Source organism: Sciurus vulgaris (assembly GCF_902686455.1).
Source record: "Sciurus vulgaris genome assembly, chromosome: 9".
Classification (NCBI taxonomy): Eukaryota; Metazoa; Chordata; class Mammalia; order Rodentia; family Sciuridae; genus Sciurus; species Sciurus vulgaris.
In genome coordinates this window covers 113582144-113606355 of record NC_136469.1, presented here as the reverse complement: position 1 = coordinate 113606355, position 24212 = coordinate 113582144, and the positions used below count along the sequence as shown (strand labels likewise).

The 24212-nt window shown below is 37.9% G+C and overlaps 1 protein-coding gene and 1 pseudogene across 6 annotated transcripts in view; one reads left to right on the top strand and one right to left on the bottom strand.

Moving 5' to 3' along the window:
* PDS5A (PDS5 cohesin associated factor A) overlaps positions 1–23879 on the bottom strand; it is a 142941-nt gene extending 119062 nt beyond the window's left edge. For 2 of the 5 annotated variants that reach the window (XM_079152786.1, XM_079152789.1), the window contains exons 1-2: positions 23531–23687; positions 22483–22660 (exon numbers count right to left, since the gene is read on the bottom strand). In XM_079152786.1, coding sequence (XP_079008912.1) covers positions 22483–22620 — 138 coding nt within the window. In that variant the 5' untranslated portion in view covers positions 22621–22660; positions 23531–23687. Of the gene's footprint in view, positions 1–22482; positions 22661–23258; positions 23436–23530 lie in introns of those variants that run through there. The other 3 variants (XM_079152790.1, XM_079152787.1, XM_079152788.1) reach the window with 3 other exon arrangements.
* LOC306669290 (large ribosomal subunit protein mL42-like) lies at positions 1536–2282 on the top strand (annotated as a pseudogene). The gene is made up of 2 exons: positions 1536–1745; positions 1791–2282. The product of its transcript is annotated as a large ribosomal subunit protein mL42-like (transcript).
* Positions 23880–24212: the final 333 nt, after the last annotated feature.

The following is a 24212-nucleotide window of genomic DNA, read 5'->3' as shown; positions in this document are numbered from 1 at the left end:
CAATAGCCTCAAAAAAAAAAAAAAAAATACTCGGGAATCAATCTAACCAAAGAGGTAAAATATCTCTACAATGAAAACTACAAAACACTGAAGAAAGAAACTGAGGAACACCTTAGAAGATGGAAAGATCTCCCATGTTCGTGGACAGGCAGAATTAAATTATCAAAATGGCCATACTTCCAAAGGCGCTATACAGATTTAATTCAATTTCAATTAAAATCCCTATGACATTTCTCACAGAAACAGAAAAAGCAATCATGAAATTTGTCTGGAAGAACAAAAGACCCTGAATAGCCAAAGCAATCCTGGGCAGGAAAAGTAATGCAGGAGGTATCACTATACCAGATCTTAAACTCTATATAGAGCAATAGTAACAAAAATGGCATGGTACTGGCACCAAAATAGACAGGTAGATCAATGGTTCAGGACAGAAGACATGGAGACATACCCACAAAAGTACAGTAACCTCATACTAGACAAAGGTGCCAAAAACTTACAACGGAGAAAAGATAGCCTCTTCAACAAATGGTGCTGGGAAAACTGGAAGTCCATATGCAGTAAAAATGAAACCAAACCCCTATTTCTCACCCTGTGCAAAACTCAACTCAAAATGGACCAAGGATCTAGGAATTAGACCTGAGACCCTTCACCAAATAGAAGAAAAAGTAGGCCTGAATCTCCATCATGTTGGCTTAGGACCAGACTTCCTTAACAAGACCCCCATAGCACAAGAAATAAAAGCAAGAATCAATAAATGGGATAGATTCAAACTAAAAATTTTTTTCTCATCACAGGAAATAATTAATAATATGAAAAGTGAACCTACAGAGTGGGAGAAAATCTTTTCCACACACACTTCAGACAGAGCACTCATCTCCAAAGTTTATAAAGAAAGTTTGGAATGGACCCACCATTTGACCCAGCTATCTCACTCCTTGGTTTATACCCAAAGGACTTAAAATCAGCACACAACAGTGATGCAGCCACATCAATGTTCATAGCAGCTCAATTCACAATAGCTAGATTGTGAAACCAACCTAGATGCCCTTCAATTGGCGAATGGATAAAAAAAACTTTGGTTTATATACACAATGGAATATTACTCAGCCATAGAAAGTAAAATTATGGCATTTGCTGGTAAATGGATGAAGTTGGAAAGTATCATGCTAAGTGAAATAGGCCAAGCCCAAAACACCAAAGGCGGAATGTTTTCTCTGATAAGTGCATGACAATACTTAATGATCAGGGTTGGCAGGGGGTGGGGGGGAAGAGAAGAATGAAGGAACTTTGTATGGTGTAGAGGAAAAATGGGTGGGTGGGGGTGGGGATGGAAAAACAGTAGAATGAAACAGACATTATTACCCTATATATATGTATGATTACATGAATGGTATGAATCTACATTGTGTACAGCCATAGAAATGAAAACTTGTGCCCCATTTGTGTACAATGAATCAAAATGTGTCTGTAAAAATAAAAAAATATTTTAATAAAAAAATACAGAGGAATTCAATTAGAAATCATTAACAGGAGGCAACATGGCGGTCTCCTGGAATAAAAATTGGTGTGCCTAGAAGCAGATTTTAAAGGTGGTTGCTCCTCAGAACACCTTTCGTCATATCATCTGATCATCTTACAACACCATGGCAGCAACAGCATTAAAATGGGTGATATCAAAGAGAATTTTCTTGAAGCATTTATTTCCAGTTCAAAACGGAGCTTTATGCCTGCCTCTCATGCTGGAGGCCCAGGTTCGAGTCCCCAGCACTCTGGGATTGTGGAAATAACAAAATGGAGCTTTATCTGGTGTTTGTCAAAAATCTACATTTTCTTCTCTTCCAGATGACTATAATTGCAAAGTAGAGCTCGCTTTGACTTCTGATGGCAGAACAATAGTGTGCTACCACCCTTCTGTGGATATCCCATATGAACACACAAAACCTATCCCTCAGCCAGATCCTGTGCACAATAAGAAACACATGATCAAGTGCTAAAAACCAGATTAGAAGAAAAAGAGGAACACCTTGAGCAAGGACCCATGATAGAAAAACTTAGCAAAATGTTCTTTACTACTAAGCATCGTTGGTATCCTTATGGACAGTATCACAGACGTCGTTAGAAAATGAATCCTCCAAAAGACAGATGATATTGAGATTCTTGGAAGAATCAAAGAAAAATGTTATCCAGTGTCTCATTTGCAATTTGAGAAAATGCAATCTGGTGTATTTACTAATATGTGATATATAAAATAATAATAATAAAATGTCTTTTCATATGTTAAAAAAAAAGAAATCATTAACAATCAGATAGCTAGAAATATTCCAAATATTTGGAAGTTGAAGAATTGGTATTGTCATCTAATAGGCAGGAGACATCTTTCCAAAGAATTATCTGATCTAGAACACCAACAGTGCTGAGACTGAAAAACCCTGCTTTAGAAAACCCAAACTAAGTACAGAGAAAGAAATGATAAAGAACACAACTTGATGAAATAGAAAACAAGCAACAGAGAAAACTAACAAAACCAAAAGTTAGATCTTTAGAAAGAACAAGAGTTGATAAGACCCTTCATTTTAAAGGATAGCCCGATATAAGCAATGTAAGCAAAGAATTATAAAAGCAGATCCTATTTACATTAAAAAGATAATAAGGGTTAGGCATGGTGGCACACATTTGTAACCCTAGCAACTCAGGCGGGTGAAGCAAGAGGATTCCAAATTGGAGGCCAACCTCATCAATTTGGTGAGACTCTCAGAAACTTAGTAAGATACTGTCTTAAAATAAAAAATAAAAAATTAAAAAATTTGGCGATGTAGCTCAGTGGTAAAGTTTCCCTGGGTTCAATTCCCAGTATGCACATGCACACAAAGAATTATCATGAAATATTATGAATATCAACTTTGTGTTAAAAAATTAGATGATGTAGAAAAAAATGGACAAATTCCTTGAAAATACAACAATCACATACATTGTTGGTAGGAAAGTAAAACAGTACAACCAATTTAGGAAAAAGAGTGGCAGTTACTTATAAAATTAAACAATCCATTTTATAACCCTATGATTACACACCTAGGTATTTACCCAAGATAAAGCCTATGTCCAACAGAAAACCTGTACAGGAATGTTCACAACGTCTTTATCCATAAGTATAAACTGCAAAGCAATTGTACACATCAAAAAGAGAATGGCAAAACAAGCTGCTATATTCATACAATGAAATAATAGTTATAAAAAGATACAAACTAACAATATATGCAACATGGATGAATTTCAGAAAGATATGAAAAAGGGCCTGCATGAGAGTACATACTGGCTTGGTAGTGTGTTACACACCTGAAATACCTACTTGGGAGTTTGAGGAAGGAGGATCACAAGTGTGAGGACAAATTGGGCAACTCAGCAAGACTCTGTCTCAAAAATTTTTTAAAAAGTCTGAGAGGTGGTCATGGTGGCAACATGCCTGTAATCTCAGTGACTTGCAAGATTAGGCAGGAGGACTACAAGATTGAAACCAGCCTGGGCAATTTAGCAAGACTCCACCTCAAAATTTAAGAAAGGGCTAGGGGGATGTAGTTCAGGGATAAAGCACTCCTGGGTTCAATCCTCAGTTCTGGGGGTAAAAAAAAAAGGTTGGGGATTTAGTTCAGTGGTAGAGGCCCTGGATTCAATCCTTAATACCATCAAAAAAGGAACTAATCTAAGCTTTAAAAAAAATCAGAAAAACAATTGCCCAGATAGGCAGGGACTGAATGAGGAGAGGCATGAAGGAATTTTTGTGGTGATGGTAGTATTCCATTATCTTGATAAGAGTTTGAGTACACAAGAGTATGCATCTGTTAAAACTCATCAGAAGTTATAATTAATGTATCTGCTTTTCACTGTTTTACCCTCTTTCCCCAAAAAACTGTAAACTAATACTGAATTCTTTTTGCTATACTGGGGATTGAACTCAGGGCTTCATGCATGCTGAAGCTCTTTTTAATTTAAATATTTTTAAAATTGTTGATGGACATTTTATTTGTCTGTTTATATGTGGTGCTGAGAATCAAACCCAATACCTTGCACATACCAAGAAGTGCTCTACCACTGAGCTACATACAACCCCTGCATCTCCAGTCTCACCAATTTGTTCAGGCTGACCTTGCTTCATTCTTCATGCCTCAGCCTCCCAAATAGCTGAGATTACAGGTTTGTACCACTAAGCCCAAGTGAACTCTTAATGATATTCATACTGAAGTGCTTAGGGGTGAAGAGTACTAATAACTGCAACTTACATGAAATACATTTTTTAAAGACTGATTGATGGGACTGAGGATATACCTCAGTTGTACAGTGTTTGCCTAACACACACGAGGCCCTGGGTTCAATCTTCAGCACCAGATATGCACAAAAGAGAAAGATTAATGAGTACCATATACTAATTGATAAGGCAAAATATAGTAAATCCAGCACAATCAGACTAAAATTGATCAGTTCCCCAAACTAAAAGTCTAACAAAAGAGAGGTTTATTTCTTGTCATTAGTTATAATTTACCTCCTCGGAGTCCACTATTCTTTTATATATAATGTCCAGTACTCAGTCGAAAACGAGGGATGGTGATAACTTACTGTTAAGAGATAAATAAGTCAATAAAACTAGAGCTAGAGGTGGCTCAAATGTTAGCACTATCCGGCAGGGGTTTAAAGTAACAAATGGAGGGGTAGCTCAGTGGTAGAGGGTGTATATACATGAGACAATGTATTCAATCCCCAGTACCAAAAGAGAAAAACAAACACCTATGATTATTAGTATGTTAAAAGAAATAGTGGGGGGAAAAAAAAGAAAGGTATAGTGGAAAAGGTAGAGAACATCCACAAACAAGGAGAATTTGGACAGAGAAATGGCTACTCTTCCAAACTATTAAACAATATTAAATAGATGAAAGAAAAAGATTAGGAATGAATACTTATGAGAGATAATGTTCGATTAACGTTGGCGAAGATGTGGGGAAAAAGGTACACTCATACATTGCTGGTGGGACTGCAGATTGGTGCAACCACTATGGAAACCAGTAAGGAGATTCCTCAGAAAACTTGGAATGGAACCACCATTATGAGATAATGGGTGAGATAAGTGACCCAGTTATCTCACTTCTTGGTATATAATCAAAGGACTTAAAATCAGTATGACACAGTGACAGTCACAATAACATTTGTAGCAGCTCAATTCACAATAACTAAGCTATGGAACCAACCTAAATGCCCTTCAACAGATGAATGGATAAAGAAAATGTGGTACATACACACAATGGAATATTAGTCATAAAAAAGAATAACTTTATTACTTTTGCTGGTAAATGGATGGATATAGAGACTACCATGCTAAGCAAAATAAGCGAATTTCCCCAAAACCAAAGGTCAAAAATTCTCATATGTGGATGCTAATACACAACAAGGGGGGCAGGGGAGAACAGAAGTTCAGTAGATTAGACAAAGGGGAGTGAAGGGAATGGTGGGGGAACAGGAATAGGAAAGACAATGGAATGAATCTGACTTAACTTTCCCATGTACATATATGAATACACCACAGTGAATCTCCACATCATGTACAACCACAAGACTGGGATCCTAATTAGAATGAAATATACTCCATGCTTGTATAAATATGTCAAAATATACTCCACTGTCATGTATAACTAAAAAGAACAAATTTAAAAAGTGGGGAAAAAAAGAGGTAACAGTTGATGTCTTTCAAAAATAACAAAAGATAAACTAGAGATCCAATAAATTCTAAGAATCCCAAAGAAAAACACAGAAAACACAACATAGTAAAAAAAAAAAAAAAAAAAAAATCGTGCCAGGTGCAGTGGCACATGCCTATAATCCCAGCACCTTGGGAGGCTGAGGCAGTATGAAGAGAACTGCAAGTTCATTTGAGACTAGCCTCAGCAACTGAGCAAAGGCCTTAGCAGTTTAGCAAGACCCTGTCTCAAAATAAAAAGTAAAAAGGGGCTGAGGATGTGTTTCAGTGGTTAAGTGTCCTTGGGTTCAACCCCCAGTACAAAAAAAAAGAAAAAAAGAAAAAAAAAAAAAAAGAAAGAAAGAAATTAGGACAATCAGAAAACAAAGAAATCTCTCTTGCAAGAGCAAGTTATTTATTAGAAATGTTCTGTCAAACTACCATCATATATTTCAAGCATTTCCATTTTGCAAAAATTAAAGTGAAAAGTAATAGGGCCATATGAAGAGTTCGTTTTTAATGATTCAGAAGTTCCACAGGAATTAATGTAGATTAATACAGAATTCTAAATAATTTGTCACCAGACAAGGTGAAAAAATTTATGGTATACATAGCTGTAAGCCTTTTAAATAAATTCAAATATTTTTCAGGATAGATTTCACTCTAAAATAATTGGGAAACAAAGTTTCTTTCTGGGCAGAATTTATCTATTTTTGGCAATGGTGAAAAGTGAACCCAGAGCCTTATGCATGCTAGACAACTACTCTACTACTGAGCTACATTCCCCAGTGCTGGCAGTACTTAATGTAAAACATCCTGTAACTAATTTTAAAAATCCTTTGTAGACAAAACTTTTGAGAAAATCTAATGACATTTAACGATAAGGAAACTCAAATGTTTTTCTGGGATTCTCAGTGCATTTTCTCTGAATCAAGATCACCTATGGGGCTTATTTAAAATGTAGGAAAAGGGAAAAAATAACAGAATGAATCAAACAACATTGCTCTATGTAAATTTATGATTACACAAATGGTATGCCTTTACGCCATGTACAAACAGAGAAACAACATGTATCCCATTTGTTTACAATAAAAAAAAAAAAATATATGACCTTTGGGGTATTGAAAAATATAACCTGTCACCTAATGCAAAAAATAAATAAATAAATAAAATGTAGGAAAAGAAAAAAGTAAAAAATTCAGAAAACTAAGCTACCCCTACACTTAAATTTGCATGAGGCAATCAGGTGGTAGCTGTTACTAGGTATCTGGTTCTTTATAAAAACAAAATAAGGTAATATTCAGTAATATTTTTCCCAGGTTTTTAATCTGAGAGCATCAATCTAGATTAAAGCCTGATGATTATCTTCACGATTTAGAATTCTCTGTATCCATTTAAGATGAGCGAATTGACACAAGCTCACCTTGGCCTAATGTATAATAACTAATCAAACTTAGATTTAAAAAATAAAAATAAGCAAAGCATAAATAAAGCAGTTGGGATTTATCATATGAAAAAATACAAGGGGAAAAAGGGGGTATAATGATGTGTTAAGGTTGCTTCACAAATGTACCCCTCTAGTGTAGAACAAGACTGGGGACAGGTCTGGGAACTCTCTGTACCTTCTACTTAATTTTGCTGTGAACCTAAAAGTGCTCTAGTAAAAAGTGCTCTAGGAATTAAGTCCATTTTTAAAAATGAACAATAAAAACTAGTATAGAACAAGTGAGACAACAGTAGTGGGCTATAATACAAACAAAAAATCTGATAAAATAGCAATTAAAGGAAAGATAAGGGCCGAGGTTGTGGCTCAGTGGTAGAGTGCCTGCCTAGCATGTGTGAGGCACTGGGTTTGATTCTCAGCACCACATATAAATAAATGAATAAAATAAAGGTCCATAAACATCTAAAAAAATATTTTAAAAAAAGATAAATGAATAGAAAAAATTATATAATATTCTTTCAAAGAGAAATAAAAACAATTTCATTTTATTACTGCCTTTTTTTTTTAACCACTTTCTTCAAAGATATTTAGGTATATGCTTCAAGAAGGTGTATTTTATAAATAACTTCAACCAGAAACAAAATAGCCTCTTTATATACACTAACTCAAACCTCATGAATCTTAAGAAAAATACTCTTATTCAGTGATTTTCTTTTTGAAGAAATTCACCTTTTCCTATTTCATAGTGATTAGATATTCAATTCAATAAGCACTTGAAATTATAGGTCATTTATACATGGCCACTGAAGTTAATAATTTTCAAATATTAACAAAATTAAATAATTACATCAATGTACTAGTAATGTTTACTGAGAACTCTCACCACAGAAATGTTAGGACTTTTATGCTTTTTTAGGAAAGCATACATTTAATAAATTATAAAATCTAAATCATATTATCATTAAATAATCTAGGTACATAAAATTCTACTAATCACTTTTTATTTTTTAATGAACACAATACCTTTATCTTATTTATTTTATGTGGTGCTGAGGATTGAACCCAGTGCTTCACATATACTAGGCAAGCACTCTGCCATTGAGCCCCAGCCACAGCCCTACTAATTGCTTTTTAAATTTTACCCACAGTCTTCAAATCTAGTGTTAGATGACTAATCTCAGCAACTAACAGATTTACTCAAACATCATCAATTAGAAATGGATTACTGTTCAGTGAAAAATGCCATCAGGACTGGGCATGAGAATAATGACTTCACAAGTGGTCACAATTAAGGGGTGATGCTCACCTCCTTATGAAACTGATTGGTCACTATGCTTTATTAATCAAGTAAAATCACAATTTAGCCTATATCACTTTTCAGGTCAAAGCCTGAGTTGTTTTTCAATTTTTGTTTTTTTTAAGAGACAGGGTCTCACTATGTTGTTGCCCAGACTGGCCCCACATTCATGGGTTCAAGTGATTAACTCCAGTCTCAGTCTCCTGAGTAACTGGTATTACTGATGCCTGGCTTAGCTTCTTGAATTGCCTAGATTTACATATGGTTTAAACCCCACTTATTTTTTTTTTCTTCACTAAGAAATTCAACTGGACGTATTTTCATGTGCCAGCAACCTCAGCCAAACTGCTTAAATTAAACAAATTAACTCTAGAACTAGAAGCTAACAAATAAAATTCATTAATGTCCTTAGGCCTATTCTAGTGTGAGCACCATACAGATTTCTGATATGGGATATATAAATCATGGGATTGGCCTTAAATACACCAATATTACTTATTTTATGTATGACTTTTAGTAAACCTACACCTGATTTCTATTTAATTCAAGGTCATAAATTAAGATCTAAGTGAGGCTTGAAGTTTCAACATTATCTCTATTACTAAAATTCTGCCCCATCCTCATTTCTTCAAACTAAAAGAGTACTTACTACTCAATCCCCCTTTTGATCAACACATAATAATTGTTCACATTTATGAGGTACCATGTGATATTCAGTACATGGGTACACTGTGTAATGATCATATTGGAGTAATTAACATGTACCACCTTAAATGTTTATCGCTTCTTCGTGCCAAGAATGCTCAAAATCCTCTTCTAGCTATTTCAAAATATGTAATATTTTATTGCTTTAACTGTAGCCAATAAAATATCGGAACTTATTCTTCCTAATATTGTTAGCACTGTACCTGCTGACCAATCCCTCCCCTCTGCCCCACTGTCTCCAGTCTCTGATAGCCATTATTTCACTTTCAACTTTTATGATAGCAACTTTTTAAGATTCCACATATGACTGAGATGACGCAGTGTTTGACTTTCTGTGCCTAACTTATTTCATTTAATGTATTCTAGGTTCATCCATGTTGTTGCAAATAAAAAGATTTCACAGGATTGAACAGTATTCCACAGCATGTGTATACACAGACAGACAGACACACACACACACCATATTTCCTTCTTTATCTTTTTATCCATTGATGGATGCTTAGGTTGATGTCATATCTTAGTTCTGTGAACAGTGACTGCTGCAATAAACATCAGAGTGTATAGATGTCCCTCTCTCTCTCTCTCTCTCTTTGATACTACAAATTAAACCCAAGGGTACTCTACCACTGAGCCACACCCCTAATCCTTTTTATTTTTTGAGACAGATCTTAATAAACTGCCAAAGTTGGCCTCAAACTTGGAATCCTCCTATCTCAGTCTCCCAAGTACATAGCTCAGATGTCTCTCCAACGTGTTTCCTTTAGATATATACTTAGTAGTAGAACTCCTGGCTCATATGGTAGCTCTGTTTTTTTCTTTTTTATAAAGACAGACGTTTTATATTGCCAGGGTGCCTTCAAACTACTAGGCTCAAGCAATTCTCCTGACTTAGTCTCCCAAGTAGCTGGGCATATAGGTATATGACACCTTACCTGGCTCATTCCTTTGAATTTTTTAAGAAAATGTAGAGTTCTTACTGCTCTGAATTTCAATTTAAAACTTATGTTTAATTATTCTCAAACAGAACTTCTATAATTGCCAGGAGGCAAGAAAATGGTTTCTTCGCAACATACTAATTTGCCTATTTGACTGCCAATTTAAAAGTAGACATTACTTGACAACACATACTAAAAGTACAACTGCACAAATTCAAAACAACATGTGAACAAGGTTATTTACCTCAATATTACATATAATGTAGAACAGTAGAAATAACCTAAAACGCAAGGAGAAAATAGTTGAATAAACATGGCATATATATACATGGAGTACCCGTAACTTGGTGAGAAGAATTTTAAAAGATCTCTAGCTGGATTGGGCCCAGTGGTGCTTGCCTGTAATCCAGCAACTCAGGAGACTGAGGCAGGAGGATTGCAAGTTCATGTTGAGCCTCAGTAACTTAGTGAGACTCTGTCTCCAAATAAAAAATAAAAAGAACTCTGGATGTAGCTCAGTAGTAATGCACCCCTAGGTTCAATCCCCAGCAGCAAAAAAAAAAAAAAAAAAATCCAGCAGTAGAGTACTTGCTTAGTATGAGCAAGGACCTGAGTTTTGATCCCTAGCACTACATATGCTAAAACAAAAACAAAAACCCTGCTGCCATTTAATATCCTAAGGGGAAAAAATAAAGATCTTGAGATATGGAGTGATTTTCAGAATAGAGAAAGTGAAAAACCAAAGAACAAAAGAGTACACACAGTACAGGTTGAGTATCCCTTTCTTAAATGCTTAAGGCCAGGAAGATCAAATTTTGGATATATTTTTGTAAATTTTAGAATATTTGCATATAAACAATGATATGTTTTTGGGATGGGGTCCAAGTCTAAAAATGAAATTCATTTATACTTTATTTATACTTTATATAGCCAGAAGGTAGTCATTTTATACAATGCTTTTAGTGTGCCCACATTATGACTGTTGCATAAAGGACAAGGTGATGGGAAGAATTTTTCACTTGTGGCATTATGCTGATGCTCAGAAAGTTTTGGATTTTGGAGCATTTCAGATTTTCAGATTAAGTATGCTCAATCAGCAATTATCTTTTGAGCAAAAAGAAAAATAACACAGAACCAATAAACTGATTATCTATACCTGTGAGTGGGTTAAAGGAGATGGAAAGAAGGGGTAACGATGGGAGTGAGGCTTTTGTAAAGTGCAATTTTTTAATAAATTTCTGACTCTTAAACTAAATTTTTTTTAAAAACCCTTAAACTAAAATCTTCTTAAAAGAACTCAAAAAAATAATTGTTACTACTGAATAAAAACAAATGTACAACACAAAATAAAACAGAAAAAAGAACCAGGTTCTAAAAATTGACAAAGTAATAGATATTTCTATTAAGAAAGGTACAAAAATGGCCAAAAAACATTAGTGATGATTAACATCACTAAGCATCAGAGAAATAAAAATAAAAACAATAATATTACCTTACACACATTAGAATGGGCATTATTTTTTAAGAAAAATTTACAATTATCAGTGAAGACATAAAGTAGGATACTTGTGTACCACAGTGGGAATGTAAAGTGGTACAGCTATTGTAAATATTATGGATGTTTCTTTAAAAAATTAAAAACAGAATTACCATATGATCCAGGAACCACATATTTGTACATACATCAAAAAGAAATTAGAAATAGGATCTCAAAAAGATATTTGCACACCCATGTTCAACATGGCATTATTCACAATAGCCAGAAGGTGGAAGTAACCTAAATGTCTTATCAAGAAATAGCTACCCTGCAGATTATAGAAGAAAAAGTAGGTCCAAATCTTCACCTTGTTGGTCTAGGATCAGACTTCCTTAACAGGACTCCCATAGCACAAGAAATAAAAGCTAGAATCAACCACTGGGATAGATTCAAACTAAATAGCTTTCTCTCAGCAAAGGAAACTATCAGCAATGCGAAGAAAGAGCCTATAGAGTGGGAGAATATCTTTGCCAATCATACTTCAGATAGAGCACTAATCTCCAGAATCTATAAAGAACTCAAAAAACTCTACTCCAAGAATTCAAATAATCCAGTCGACAAATGGGCTAAGGAAATGAATAGACACTTCACAGAAGAAGATCTACAAGCAATCAACAAACATATGGAAAAATGTTCAACATCTCTAGTAATAAGAGAAATGCAAATCAAAACCACCCTAAGATTCCATCTCACCCCAATTAGAATGGCGATTATCAAGAATACGAGCAACAACAGGTGTTGGCGAGGATGTGGGGAGAAAGGTACACTCATACATTGCTGGTGGGGCTGCAAATTAGTGCAGCCACTTTGGAAAGCAGTGTGGAGATTCCTTAGAAAACTCGGAATGGACCCTCCATTTGACCCAGCTATCCCACTCCTTGGCCTATACCCAAAGGACTTAAAATCAGCATAGTACAGAGATACAGCCACATCAATGTTCATAGCTGCTCAATTCACAATAGCCAGACTATGGAACCAACCTAGATGCCCTTCAATTGATGAGTGGATAAAGAAACTGTGGTATATATATATATACAATGGAATATTACTCAGCCATAAAGAATGATAAAATTATGGCATTTGCAGGCAAATGGATGAAATTGGAGAATATCATGCTAAGTGAGATAAGCCAATCTCAAAAAACCAAAGGACGAATGATATCGCTAATAAGTGGAGGATGACACATAATGGGGGGGAGGGAAGGGTTAGTGTTAGGGTTAGAGTTAGGGTTAGGGAGGGGGGCAAGTATGGAGGAAGGAAGTACTGTATAGAGGGTAAAGAGGGGTGGGAGGGGTGGGGGGAAGGGAAAAAATAACAGAATGAATCAAACAACATTACTCTATGTAAATTTATGATTACACAAATGGTATGCCTTTGCGCCATGTACAGAGAAACAACATGTATCCCATTTGTTTACAATAAAAAAAAAAAAATGCAAAAAAAAAAAAAAGGAATAGCTGAAGAAAATGGGTTAGTCAACCATAAAAGAAGGAAATGCTGCAATGTTACAACATGGATGAACCTTAAGTCAGTTTCAAAATAAGCCAGTTACCAAAAAGAAAGAAAGAAAAAAAAAAAAGGCCACTTGAGTCTACCTATGAGGTATCTAAAATAATCACACTATTGGGAACAGAAGGCACAATGGTTGTTACTGGGAGCTGGGACAAGGGGAAAAGGAGTTAATAGGCAAAGTTTCCATTTTGTAAGAAAAAAGTTCTAGAAAACTGTTGCACACAATGTGCATATAATTAACAGTACTGTATACCTAAAATGGTTAGTTACATTATTCATGTATATAAATTATGTGTGTGTATATATATATATATAAAATTATATATTTATATATGTACTCACACATATACATACACACATTTCCGCCCCCAAATTACTAAGGACTGAATTCAGGGGCATCCTACCACTGATCTATATTCCTCGCCCTTTTTATTTTTTATTTTCAAAAAAGATCTTGCTAAATTACCCAGGTTGGCCTTGAACTTGCAATCCTACTGCTTAACCCTACCAAACTACTGGGATTACACGAGTATGCCATCACACATGCTCCTTCCCCAGATTTAAATAGGTCATTTTTCCCCAAGGAGCCCTATTTCCAATTTTACTAGAGAAGGTATTTATAAATCAAGATCTGGACATTGTGTGTCCATTGCTATTAAGATATAATTCTTCAGGTCTTTTAGATTAACACAAAGCTAGAAAATAGTTCATTTAATAAATATACCAATCTATCAAGTGTTCAATCTTGATACTTCCAACTACAATTCAGCAGCAGTTCTAATGCTTTCTCCATTCCATATTTGTATCTTTTTTCTACAGTAAAAACCCTGGTTTCTAATAACATGGATGAACTTATTTATCTGTACTATCTTACTGTAACCATATACTAAATTCAGATCTTCTTTACCAGTATCCTTTACAAGACTTCCTTTTTTTTTTTTTGAAGTGCTGAGATTAGAACCCAGAATCTCATGCATGCTAAACACACACTCTCCCACTGAACTACATCCCCAGCCCACAAGATTTCTTCTTTTTTTTTTCTTTTCCTTTTTTTTTTTTTTTTGTACTGGGAGTTGAACTCTGGGGCACTTTACCCCTGATCTATATCTTGAGTTCCATCTATCTATTGTACCAGGAATTGAACCTGGGGTACTTAACCACTGAGCCACCTCTCAATCCTTTTTTATTTTTTATTTTGAGAAAGGGTCTCACTGAGTAGCTTAGGCCCTCGCTCTATTGCTGAGACTGACCTCAAACTTGTGATCTTCCTGCCTCAGTCTCCCAGACGCTGGGATTACAGGCATGTGTCATTGCATCCGGCTCCCAAGATTTCTTTACAGTTCTTTTTGTCACATAAAGGGTATATAAGTGACCAATTTGTAAGTTACTTGAATTTGAATTATTTTTATATGGTTAATTTCTTTACATTTTTATTCCATTTATGTCTCTATGTTTATTTGTTGTTGTTGGCCTTTTTCATTTGCACTGACAAACAGAATTCTTGACATTTTATTATGGTTAACACAAACATAAAATAGCCAGGTGTGGGACAGCATGCCTGAAATCCACTTGGGAGGCTAAAAGCAGGATTGCAAATTTCGGCCTAGGCAACTTAGTAAGACCCTGTCTTAAAATTTTAAAAGGTTAAAAAAAAGCTCAGTGGTAGAGTATTCCTGGGTTCAATTCCCAGTAGCAAAATAAACAAACCTGGGGCAGGGAATAGAAAATGAAGACTACTTTATACCAGAAAACAAAGTGATCTAAGACTCAAAGACATGTCAAAAGGATACTAGATGTTTCAAAAGTAAACCAGAGCCAGCACACATATTTGGGACAATTTGAGTCTGAAAAGGAATAAAGACATTAATATAATTTATTAAATAAATAATCTATGACAAGTGCCCCCCAATATAATATAAAGGGAAGTATACAATACTACTTTGTATATTTGCTCCCCCAAAAAGTTTAACCTGAGTCTAGGCATGAGGAAATGAGACAAATCAGATTATGGAATTACTATAAGATATCTGACATGAATGCTTCAAAAATGTCAGATTAAGGGAGCCCTCCCCTCTCCCAAGTGAGAGGACTACCTAGTCTAAGAGATTGGGGATATATATCAGTGGTAGAGCACCTATCTATTATGCACAAGGCCCTGGTGGTTTGAGCCCAGGAGTTCAAGTTCAAGGCCAGCCTAGGCAACGTAAATGAGATATGCCCATCTTAAAAAAAAAAAAAAAAAAAAAAAATCTACAACTTTTCTTACAGCTTTTTAACTTCACAAATCTAGCGAGGTGCTGGTGAATATACACTATTGTTTCTGAGATAAAATGGTTTTCAAATTTATAATTACAAAGTAAACAATCAGTATACTTTGACCTGTCATGAGAACTCTTATGACAGATTAAAGATGGCTACAAATTCTTTCCTACTTCTTCCATTGAAAGGTAGCACAGGGATGGAGGAATAGTTCAAAGGTAGTACATTTATCTAACATGTTCAATCCATAGCACCACAAAAAAGAAAGATAGGGTCAATTTTTTTCTCCTCTCAAATGTGGGCTGGGCTATGATTACGCTAATCAACACAGTAAGGTAGAAGTGATACTACCAATTCTAGACAAAGTACTGGCAACTTCAACCATGTTGTCTTGGAGACAAGTCCAACTACTCTGCTGGAGAAACCCTAGACTGCATCATAAACAGGAAAAAAGAGTCAGCCGAGTACATCTTTTCAATTATTGCCACCAAATGTTTAAGTGAAGCATGGTGCATGTGGCTCACACCTGTAATCCCACTGACTGGGGAGGCTAAGGTGGGTGGATTGTGAGTTCACAGCCAGCCTCAGCAACTCAGCCAGGTGCTAAGTAACTTAGTGAGACCCTGTCTCTAAATAAAATATAAAAAGGGCTGGGATGTGGCTCAGTGGTTAAGCACCCCTGGGTTCAATCTCTGGTACCAAAAAAAAAATTTATTAAATATAATTAAAATTAAAAATAAAAAGGACTGGGGATGTAGCTCAGTGGTAAAGTGACCCTGAGTTCAACTCTAGTACTAAAAAACAAGAAAGTGTTTAAATGAAGCCATTGTGGATTCTATAGACTAACCTAATCATCAATAGACTATCAACGAGTGTGCTTAACACCCACAAAAAGCTTATGCAGGCCAAACCCTGTCTGAATTTGTGTTCCATAAAATTGTGAGGTAAGAAAAATTGCTTACAATAGCCAAAAGGTGAAAGCAACCCAAGTGTCAATTGAGGAATGATATGGAAACAAAATGTGGTCCATATATACAACTGAATACTATTCAGTCTTAAAAAGGAAGGAAATTTTGACACATGCTACAACATAGATAAACCTTGAAGACATCATGCTAAGTAAAATCTAAGCCTATCACAAAAGGATAAATATTGGATGGTTTTACATATATGAGATTTCATGTATTCTAGAGTAGTTAAATTCATAGAGACAAAAAAATAAAACAGTGATTGCCAGGGACTGGGGGAAGGGGACAGTGGGAATTAGTATTTAATGAGTACAGTTTCAGTTGGTGAAGATGAAAAAGTCTGGAGATGGTTTGGTTAGTAATGGTTGTATAACAATGTGAATGCCCTTAAGTCACATAAACATAAACTTAAAAATAATTAAAATGACAGGGACAATGGCACATGCCTTAATCCCACAGTTACTCAGGAGGGTGAGTCAGGAAGATCACAAGTTTGAGGCCAGCCTGGGTGACTTAGCAAGGCCCTAAGCAAATTAGAAAGACCCATCTCAAAATAAAAAATAAAAAGGACTGGGTTGTAGCTCAGTGGTAATGCAACCCTGGATTCAATCCCCAGTACCAAAAACAAACAAATAAACAAATAAAATAGAACTGTGTAGCACAAACCAACACTTCACAAATGCACATAGTTGAGGCTATATTTTAGGACTCGATTTTAAAAAATCTTGCCTCCCACCAAGCTAGTTTTGTACATCTATTATTCCAGCTCCTCAACAGGGTGAGGCAGGAAGATTGCAAGTTTGGTACCAGTATGGGCAACTTAACATGTAAAATTCTTAGTAGAATCTTCTAAGTTAATAAAAATATTAAAACCTGCAAACGGAATTTAGAGTTGAAATTACGTACTTAATTACATGCAAAACTATCATACTATGTGGCAATCAGGCATAAGTAAAAATCATCGAAGTAAAAAATACTTTCTGGGATCCTTCTGGAGGGAAGGAATGGGAAAGAATTTATGGTCTTTTTGTTCCTAATAATCTATTATTCCCCTCCCCGAACAAAGGTGTGATGAGGAAAAGGAAATGCCCTGTGTTTAATCAAGACCACCATAACCTAATTTCTACTAACCTATCAAACAGGTCAGACTATAAAAAGTCAAAGTGGAGAGATGGAAGGAACAAAATTAGCTGATGAGAAAATTATAGAAAAATATGAAGAAAATAAACCTGGTAGGAGAAAGGGAGGGAATATTTTTCTTTTTTTTTTTTGTCCCGGGCATTGAACTTAAGGGGCACCTAACCACTGAGCCACATCCCCAGCTCTATTTTATATTTTATTTAGAGACAGAGTCTCAATGAGTTACTTAGTGCCTCACTTTTGCTGAGGCTGGCTTTGAATTCGCAATCCTCCATTTCAGCCTCCCAAGCTGCTGGGATTACAGGCCTGAGCCACTGCACCTGCTAAGGGTGGATAGTTTCATAAAATTCTACTCTCTAATCTTTCTGTATTTTCAGCAACAAGGGAGTAAATATTTTGATTTGATTCTGTGACAGAATGAATATGGCAGATCTGGTTATAATGTACTGTCACAGTACTGTCTGGACCCAGAAATAAGAGATGTACATAAGAAACTTCACCCTGCCCATCTTTTCCTCCCACCCCCAAAGTAGCAAGAAAGGAGAGAACAAAATATTTTGTGCACACACAGACGTGTAAGTGCATGATCTAAGATAGATGTAGATCTAACCAGAGGAAAAGCCCTTAATGGAATTTGTTCAACTGTATGTTTTTGTTGTTACTTATAGTGCTGGGGATTGGACCCAGGGTCTCCCAAATGCTAAGCAAACACTCTGTCACTGAAGTCTAATAGGTGTATCTTAAATGTGTTCAAAAACTTATCACTTGTGACTCCAGCATTAGCTTCAGAACCCACAATCAAATGGGAGGATGGCCATTTGAGATGCTTAATGTAACTGTTCTTCCAAATAACAAACTTAGTGTAGCTTCTAAATTTCTATCAATTAATACACAAATATAATTTATCTAAGTAACAAATTAATAACCATTTTTAGTTTTGTGTAATGAGGACTGCTCACATCTCTTGCAGGATCAGATTCTTCATGTGAAAAATTAGAACAAAACCAAATAACTCTAAACTACCTTTTAGCTCTAAAAGTCTTAAGTATCTGTGTTATCATCTCTGGGATGGAACCTTAGTGAAAATCCCCATGCAAAATTCCAATTCGAAATGTTTTAAAATTATCCTTCACTTCCAAACATACAAAGTATTCAATAATTCAACAAATTGATACACAACAAATATCACATATGCCGGGTATTAAGCTAGGCCCTGGCAGAATATAAAAGTGAACAAAGCAGATATGGTACTAGTATTCATAAGACTTACAGGGACGACGAGGAAACAAACCAAATAAACATACAGAGGAGTGTAATATTACAACTGTAATAAGTGATATGAAGATGTTAAAGAGTATCTAATGGGACTTCCCTTAAGAAGTTACAAATAAATGTCAAGCGAACCTAGAGTGAAGGGTGTGGGGAGGGGCATGAAGAATCTGTCTAGGCAGAAAGGAACATGGTATATTCAGGGAATTGACAAAAAACCAGTGTGACCAGACATGACAAAATTATGTAAAGTAGTTCCTCAGGAACAGAAATTAAAATTTCTAATACATGTAAGCATATCTTAGCTCTTGGAAGGTATAATGCTAGCAATTATTTTCAAGAAAGTTTCAAATCTTCACAATAGTTTTTCCTCTAATGTTAAAAAAAAAATGCACCAGGCATGGTGGCACTCATCTCTAATCCCAGCTACTCAGGAGGCTGAGATAGGAGGATCACAAAATCAAGACCAGCCCAGAACAATTTAGTAAGACCTGTCTCAGAATAAAATGTGAAAAGACAAGGATGTAGCTTGGTGGTTGATCACTTGCCTAACATATGAAAGGTCCTAGGTTTAATCCTCAGTACCACAAAAAAGAAAAACAAAAACCAAAAAACCCTGTCCTTTCTCTGCAGAAGACCAAACTAAATCTCACTGACTCCCTTCTCTTTTCACTTAACCATATTCAAATGCTTGATAAAAACCACAACTTCTTAGTTTTACTTTGTTTAGATTCTGAACTGGGCACAATGACAGATGCCTGTAATCCCAGCAACTTGGGAGACTGAAGCAGAATGATCATGATTCCACGTTCAAGGTCAGTCTGGGCAACATAGTAGACACTGTCTCAAAACAAAAAATAAAAGAAATAAAGGACTGGGGATACAGCTCAGTGGTAAAGCATCCCTGGTTTCAAAAAAAGGCAAACAGTAAGCTATGTAAGAACCAAAATAAATATAATGCTATTGCCCTCACTCTGCCAGTAACTTGCTCTATGACTGATAGTGCTAAATGTTCCTCGGCCACTTTGGGCTTAACTTTTGTCATCTGTGAAGAAAGGGATGTTCCAGAATTTTTTTTTAAATTCTCTAACTTTAAAATTATGATTCTGCTGAAAATATGCTTGTTCCTTCTTAACAACTGAAGGGAATAAATGAAACATCTCTGTATTCCTTTGACCAAGATTTTACTTTCCTTTAAGCCCTCTACATTTATATAGTATTAGAATTTGTTGCTGTGTTATAATAATAAACTACTGATTTATAAAATTTATGCATAACTAATGTTTTAATTTTAAAAAGGTCAAAATTTTAGAATAGTTAAATATGGCTAAAAGTCTACATTTAAAAAAAAAAAATCTGGGCTGAGCAATGTAGCTCAGAGGAAGAGTGAGTGTTCAGCATGCACAAAGACCTGGATTTCATCACCAACACCAAAAACAACAACAAAGCCCTACGATTCCAATGAAACAATAATACTTTAAATCAGCAGGAATCCCTAAAAAGCACACTGTCAAAACATACAAAAAAGGGACAGGGGTTGTGGAACGCTTGCCTAGCATGTGTAGGGCACTGGGTTCGATCCTCAGCACCACATAAAAATAAATAAATAGAATGGAATGGAGGTATTGTGTCCATCTACAACTAAAAAAATAAAATAAAATTTTAAAAAAACATACAAAAAGAAAGGCAGGAGGAATACACAATAGAAAGAATAGCAAAATTTTGTCAGTTGGACATTCGAATTGGCTAAAATGTAATGTCAATTTTAACTCCCAAAAGAACTCATAACAAATAGTCTAACCCAATGCTCATCCTAGACTTGGTTATATGTCCATTTATAGTTAACAGTATTTCTGATATTTAACCTATTTTTAAGTGGAAAATGTATATACAGACAGAATTTTATTGACTTTTAATCAATTATTCACCACTAGTATTCAAGGCGTGAATATTCTTAACTGGAAAATAAGATTTTAACATTTATAAATTTCTTACTTAGCTTTATATTTCATAATTTTACAGAATGTCACTCAAAACACCCAGTATAAATTTAAGAAGCATCAATTAAATACCTCATCCCAGCAACTTGGGAGACTGAGGCAGAAGGACAATTTCTAGGTCAGCCTCAGGAACTTAGTGAGATTCCCATTTCAAAACAAAATTTAAAAGTGGCACATGCCTGTAATCCCAGGACTAAGGAGGTTGAAGAAAGAGGATTGCAAGTTCAAGGCCAGCCTCAGCAATTTAGCTAGACCCAGTCTCATAAAAAATAAAAAGGGCTGGGGATGTAGCTCAGAGGTTTAACACCCTTAGATTCAATACCAAAAAAAAAAAAAAAAAAAGTGGGGGTGGGGTGGGGTTGGGGAATGTAACTGACTGGTAGAGCACCCTAGGTTCAATTCCTAATACCCTGCCCCTAAAATTAAGTATTTCAATTCATGTCTAACTATCAAAATATTGTTTTAGGCTGCAGAGTGTAGGTCAATGATAGAATGCACGCTTTAGCAAGTGAAGCTCTGGGTTCAATCCTGGTACCACCAAAATTAAAAAAAAAAAAAAAAACAAAAACAAAAAACAGTTTTAGTAAATATGTCTTACATCTTTCAAAAAAGCAACAAACTGAAGAGTCTAATTATATTTTAGAAACTATAGGAATACTTTAAAACAACATTGTATACATTTATCAGGTACTATACTAAACTCTTAAGAATAAAGAGGCAAGATCAATTCCTACAAAATACATTTTACCAAGTTGTTCAAGTAAGAAAAATCATCAACATTGTTTCTTCTGTCACCTCCCACCATGTCTGATTTTAACTTTGAAACTTCCCTTGAACATTCCTCATCTCTATTCCCATTGTCATTGCTCTACTTGCAAGATTTTATCATCTTTCACCTAGACTACTATGTTAACATTTTCCTAACTGATCTACCTCTGGCTTTTCCTAATTTTATCTAACCCCAATTGTGACAACCAAAAATTATCTGGCATTGCCTTTAATATTCTCTGGGGTGTCAAAGATGCCCTAATTGAGAACCACTGCTTCTAGATGATCCCACAAAAATGGCTGTGGCCACAATCTATGTCCATGGAATGGAAAGCAAAAACTGACCAACTAAGGTTGAAATTCACATGACCATGCTTATACTAAATAAGTTGAGTTCTCATAAAAAGAGCAATACTCTTTCTTAAGCTCAAATGCACACAGGAACTTAAGTCTTCACCTTATTTTAAATCTGAATTTTGAAAAATCAATACTTTCTGTCAATGTTTAAGCACACTATTTACATATTTAAGCTTCTCAGAGGCTGATGAAAACCGCAATATTCCTAGACAAATTACTGTCTACATTTGAGAATGACAGCTACTTAAACAGTAGTCTTATAAAACGAAATATTCATGGGGGGGCGGTGATTTTACAAACACATGAATTCTTATGCTTGAAAAACTAAGATTTTTTTTTAAAAGATCACATTCCCTTTTTAATTTCACCATGTCATGTCCCTACAGAAGTTATTCAAAGACGTATTCAAGATAGAATAAATACATTTCAGAGGAGATAAAATGAAAAGATGGGGGGGGGGGGGGGGGACCTTGGTAAATGAAAGTGTAAGGCCAGGCCGAGTAGTGCAGTAATACCACACAAGACAGAGTCTGAAAAACATCTCCAGTGCGAACAATCTGTTCAGACCTTACCTTCAGTCGTTTGATCATTTCGTCGGTGGTGATCTTGTCGGTGATCTCCTTTACTCCCGGAGGGTAAGCGATCTTCCCGTCGGCACTCACGACGCCACAGAGGGCAGTGGCAGGCTTGGGCTGCGCGGTGAAGTCCATCCTGGGGGACAACTTTTCTTTCACAGTCCTCTACCGGCCTCTATCGGTCAGAAAACCAAAGTTCAGCGGGAAAGGGGCGACTTTGTAACCTCTTTTTTCATTTCAAAAATCTGTAATCTGGAAAGGTTTTTTTCTCCCCGGGGTCCGGGAACCCCGAGGCAGCCCGGTCATCCGCCCCTTTCCGGGGCTCAGACCCCACCGACTGCCCGCTGCCCACACCCGCGCCAACCCCGGGCCCGCGGGGCTCCAGGGCACCAGCCGCCGCGGCCGCAGGAGGCGCCGAGCGCCCGGAGTTTCCCATTCCGCCTTTCACAATGAAATCTACCCCTGAGCACCAAGGTCTGAAGTTTGTCGGCCTGGGGAGGCCCGCGAGGACCCCAAGGCCCCGTCTCGGTCAGAGAGAAGCATGAAGTCCCCACCCGGCCGGTCCCCTCCGGGGAAGGAGACGCGAGGCCTATAGGGTTCGGCTTAGGCCGCAAAACTAGAGACCCGAGCGGACCCGCACGCAGCGGCGGCTCCCGGGAACAAAACGCCCTTGCCCGGCTGCGATTCCGGGCCCGGGCAGCCCCCGCTGCGCTCCCGCCCCTCCCCTGTCCCGCTCCCCACCCCCGCGGGAGGGGAAAACAAGCCGCCCTCACCCCAGCCCCACGCCAGGAAGCGGCTGACGCGGCTCCGCACTTCACATTTTGTTCCTTCAACTTCGGCTGAGGGACCCGGGCGGCTTCTCTTGGCTCCGACCACTCGGCGCCGCCCGGCACCGCCGAGGCCTCAGCCGCAGCTCCGGACAACCCCGCCGGGCCTCGGACCCGCGCCCCCCCCTCCGGTCTCTCCTTCCGTCCCCTCCCTCCACCAGCCGAGGGCGGGAGCCGAGCCGAGCCGCCGCCGCCGCCGCCGCCGCCGCCGCCTTTACCTCCTACTCATGCGGGCGGAAGGTGCATCAAGCGCCCGGGCCTCTGTCAGGTGGTTGCGCCGCCGCCCCTCGTCGGGCTGCACACAAAGCGGCTCCGCGGGTCCCGCCGCCGCCGCCGCCGCCCGCCCGCCCGCCCCGGAGCGGCGCTGGGGCTGGCGGTGCCGAGGAGGAGCAGCCGCCGCGGGGGGAGACGCGGGGCGAGTGTGCGCTGGGCGGGGAGACACTGCCGCTCTCTGTCTGGCTGAGGAAGAGCAGCCTCGGAAAAGGCTCCTCCGGGAGCGTGTGCGCGTGTGTCCGCCCCGGACCCCGGCGGCCCACTCGCCCGCACCTCGTGCCGACCCGGACCTGGACACCCCTAGCCGCGGCGCGCGCACGGCCGTCCGTGCTCCCGGGAGCCGGCGCGTCGCGCACACACCGGCCGGTCACGCGAGCGGCGCGAGAGCACGCGAGAGCAGCGCGCGCGCCTCGCTCCCTCCCCTTCCTCCGCCGGCCGTGCCTCCGCCTCCCTCGGGCCCGAGACCGCGGCGCGTGGGGCGGACAGCGCCGCCACCCGGTTGGCGCCAAGACCTGCTGTGCGGGGCGCCTCCGGGAGGACCGGACCCAGAGGATGAGCGGAGGAGGAGCCCGGGTGGCGGGAAGCGAACCGGGTCTGCGCGGCCCTGCGAGGGCAGGCAGGGCGAAC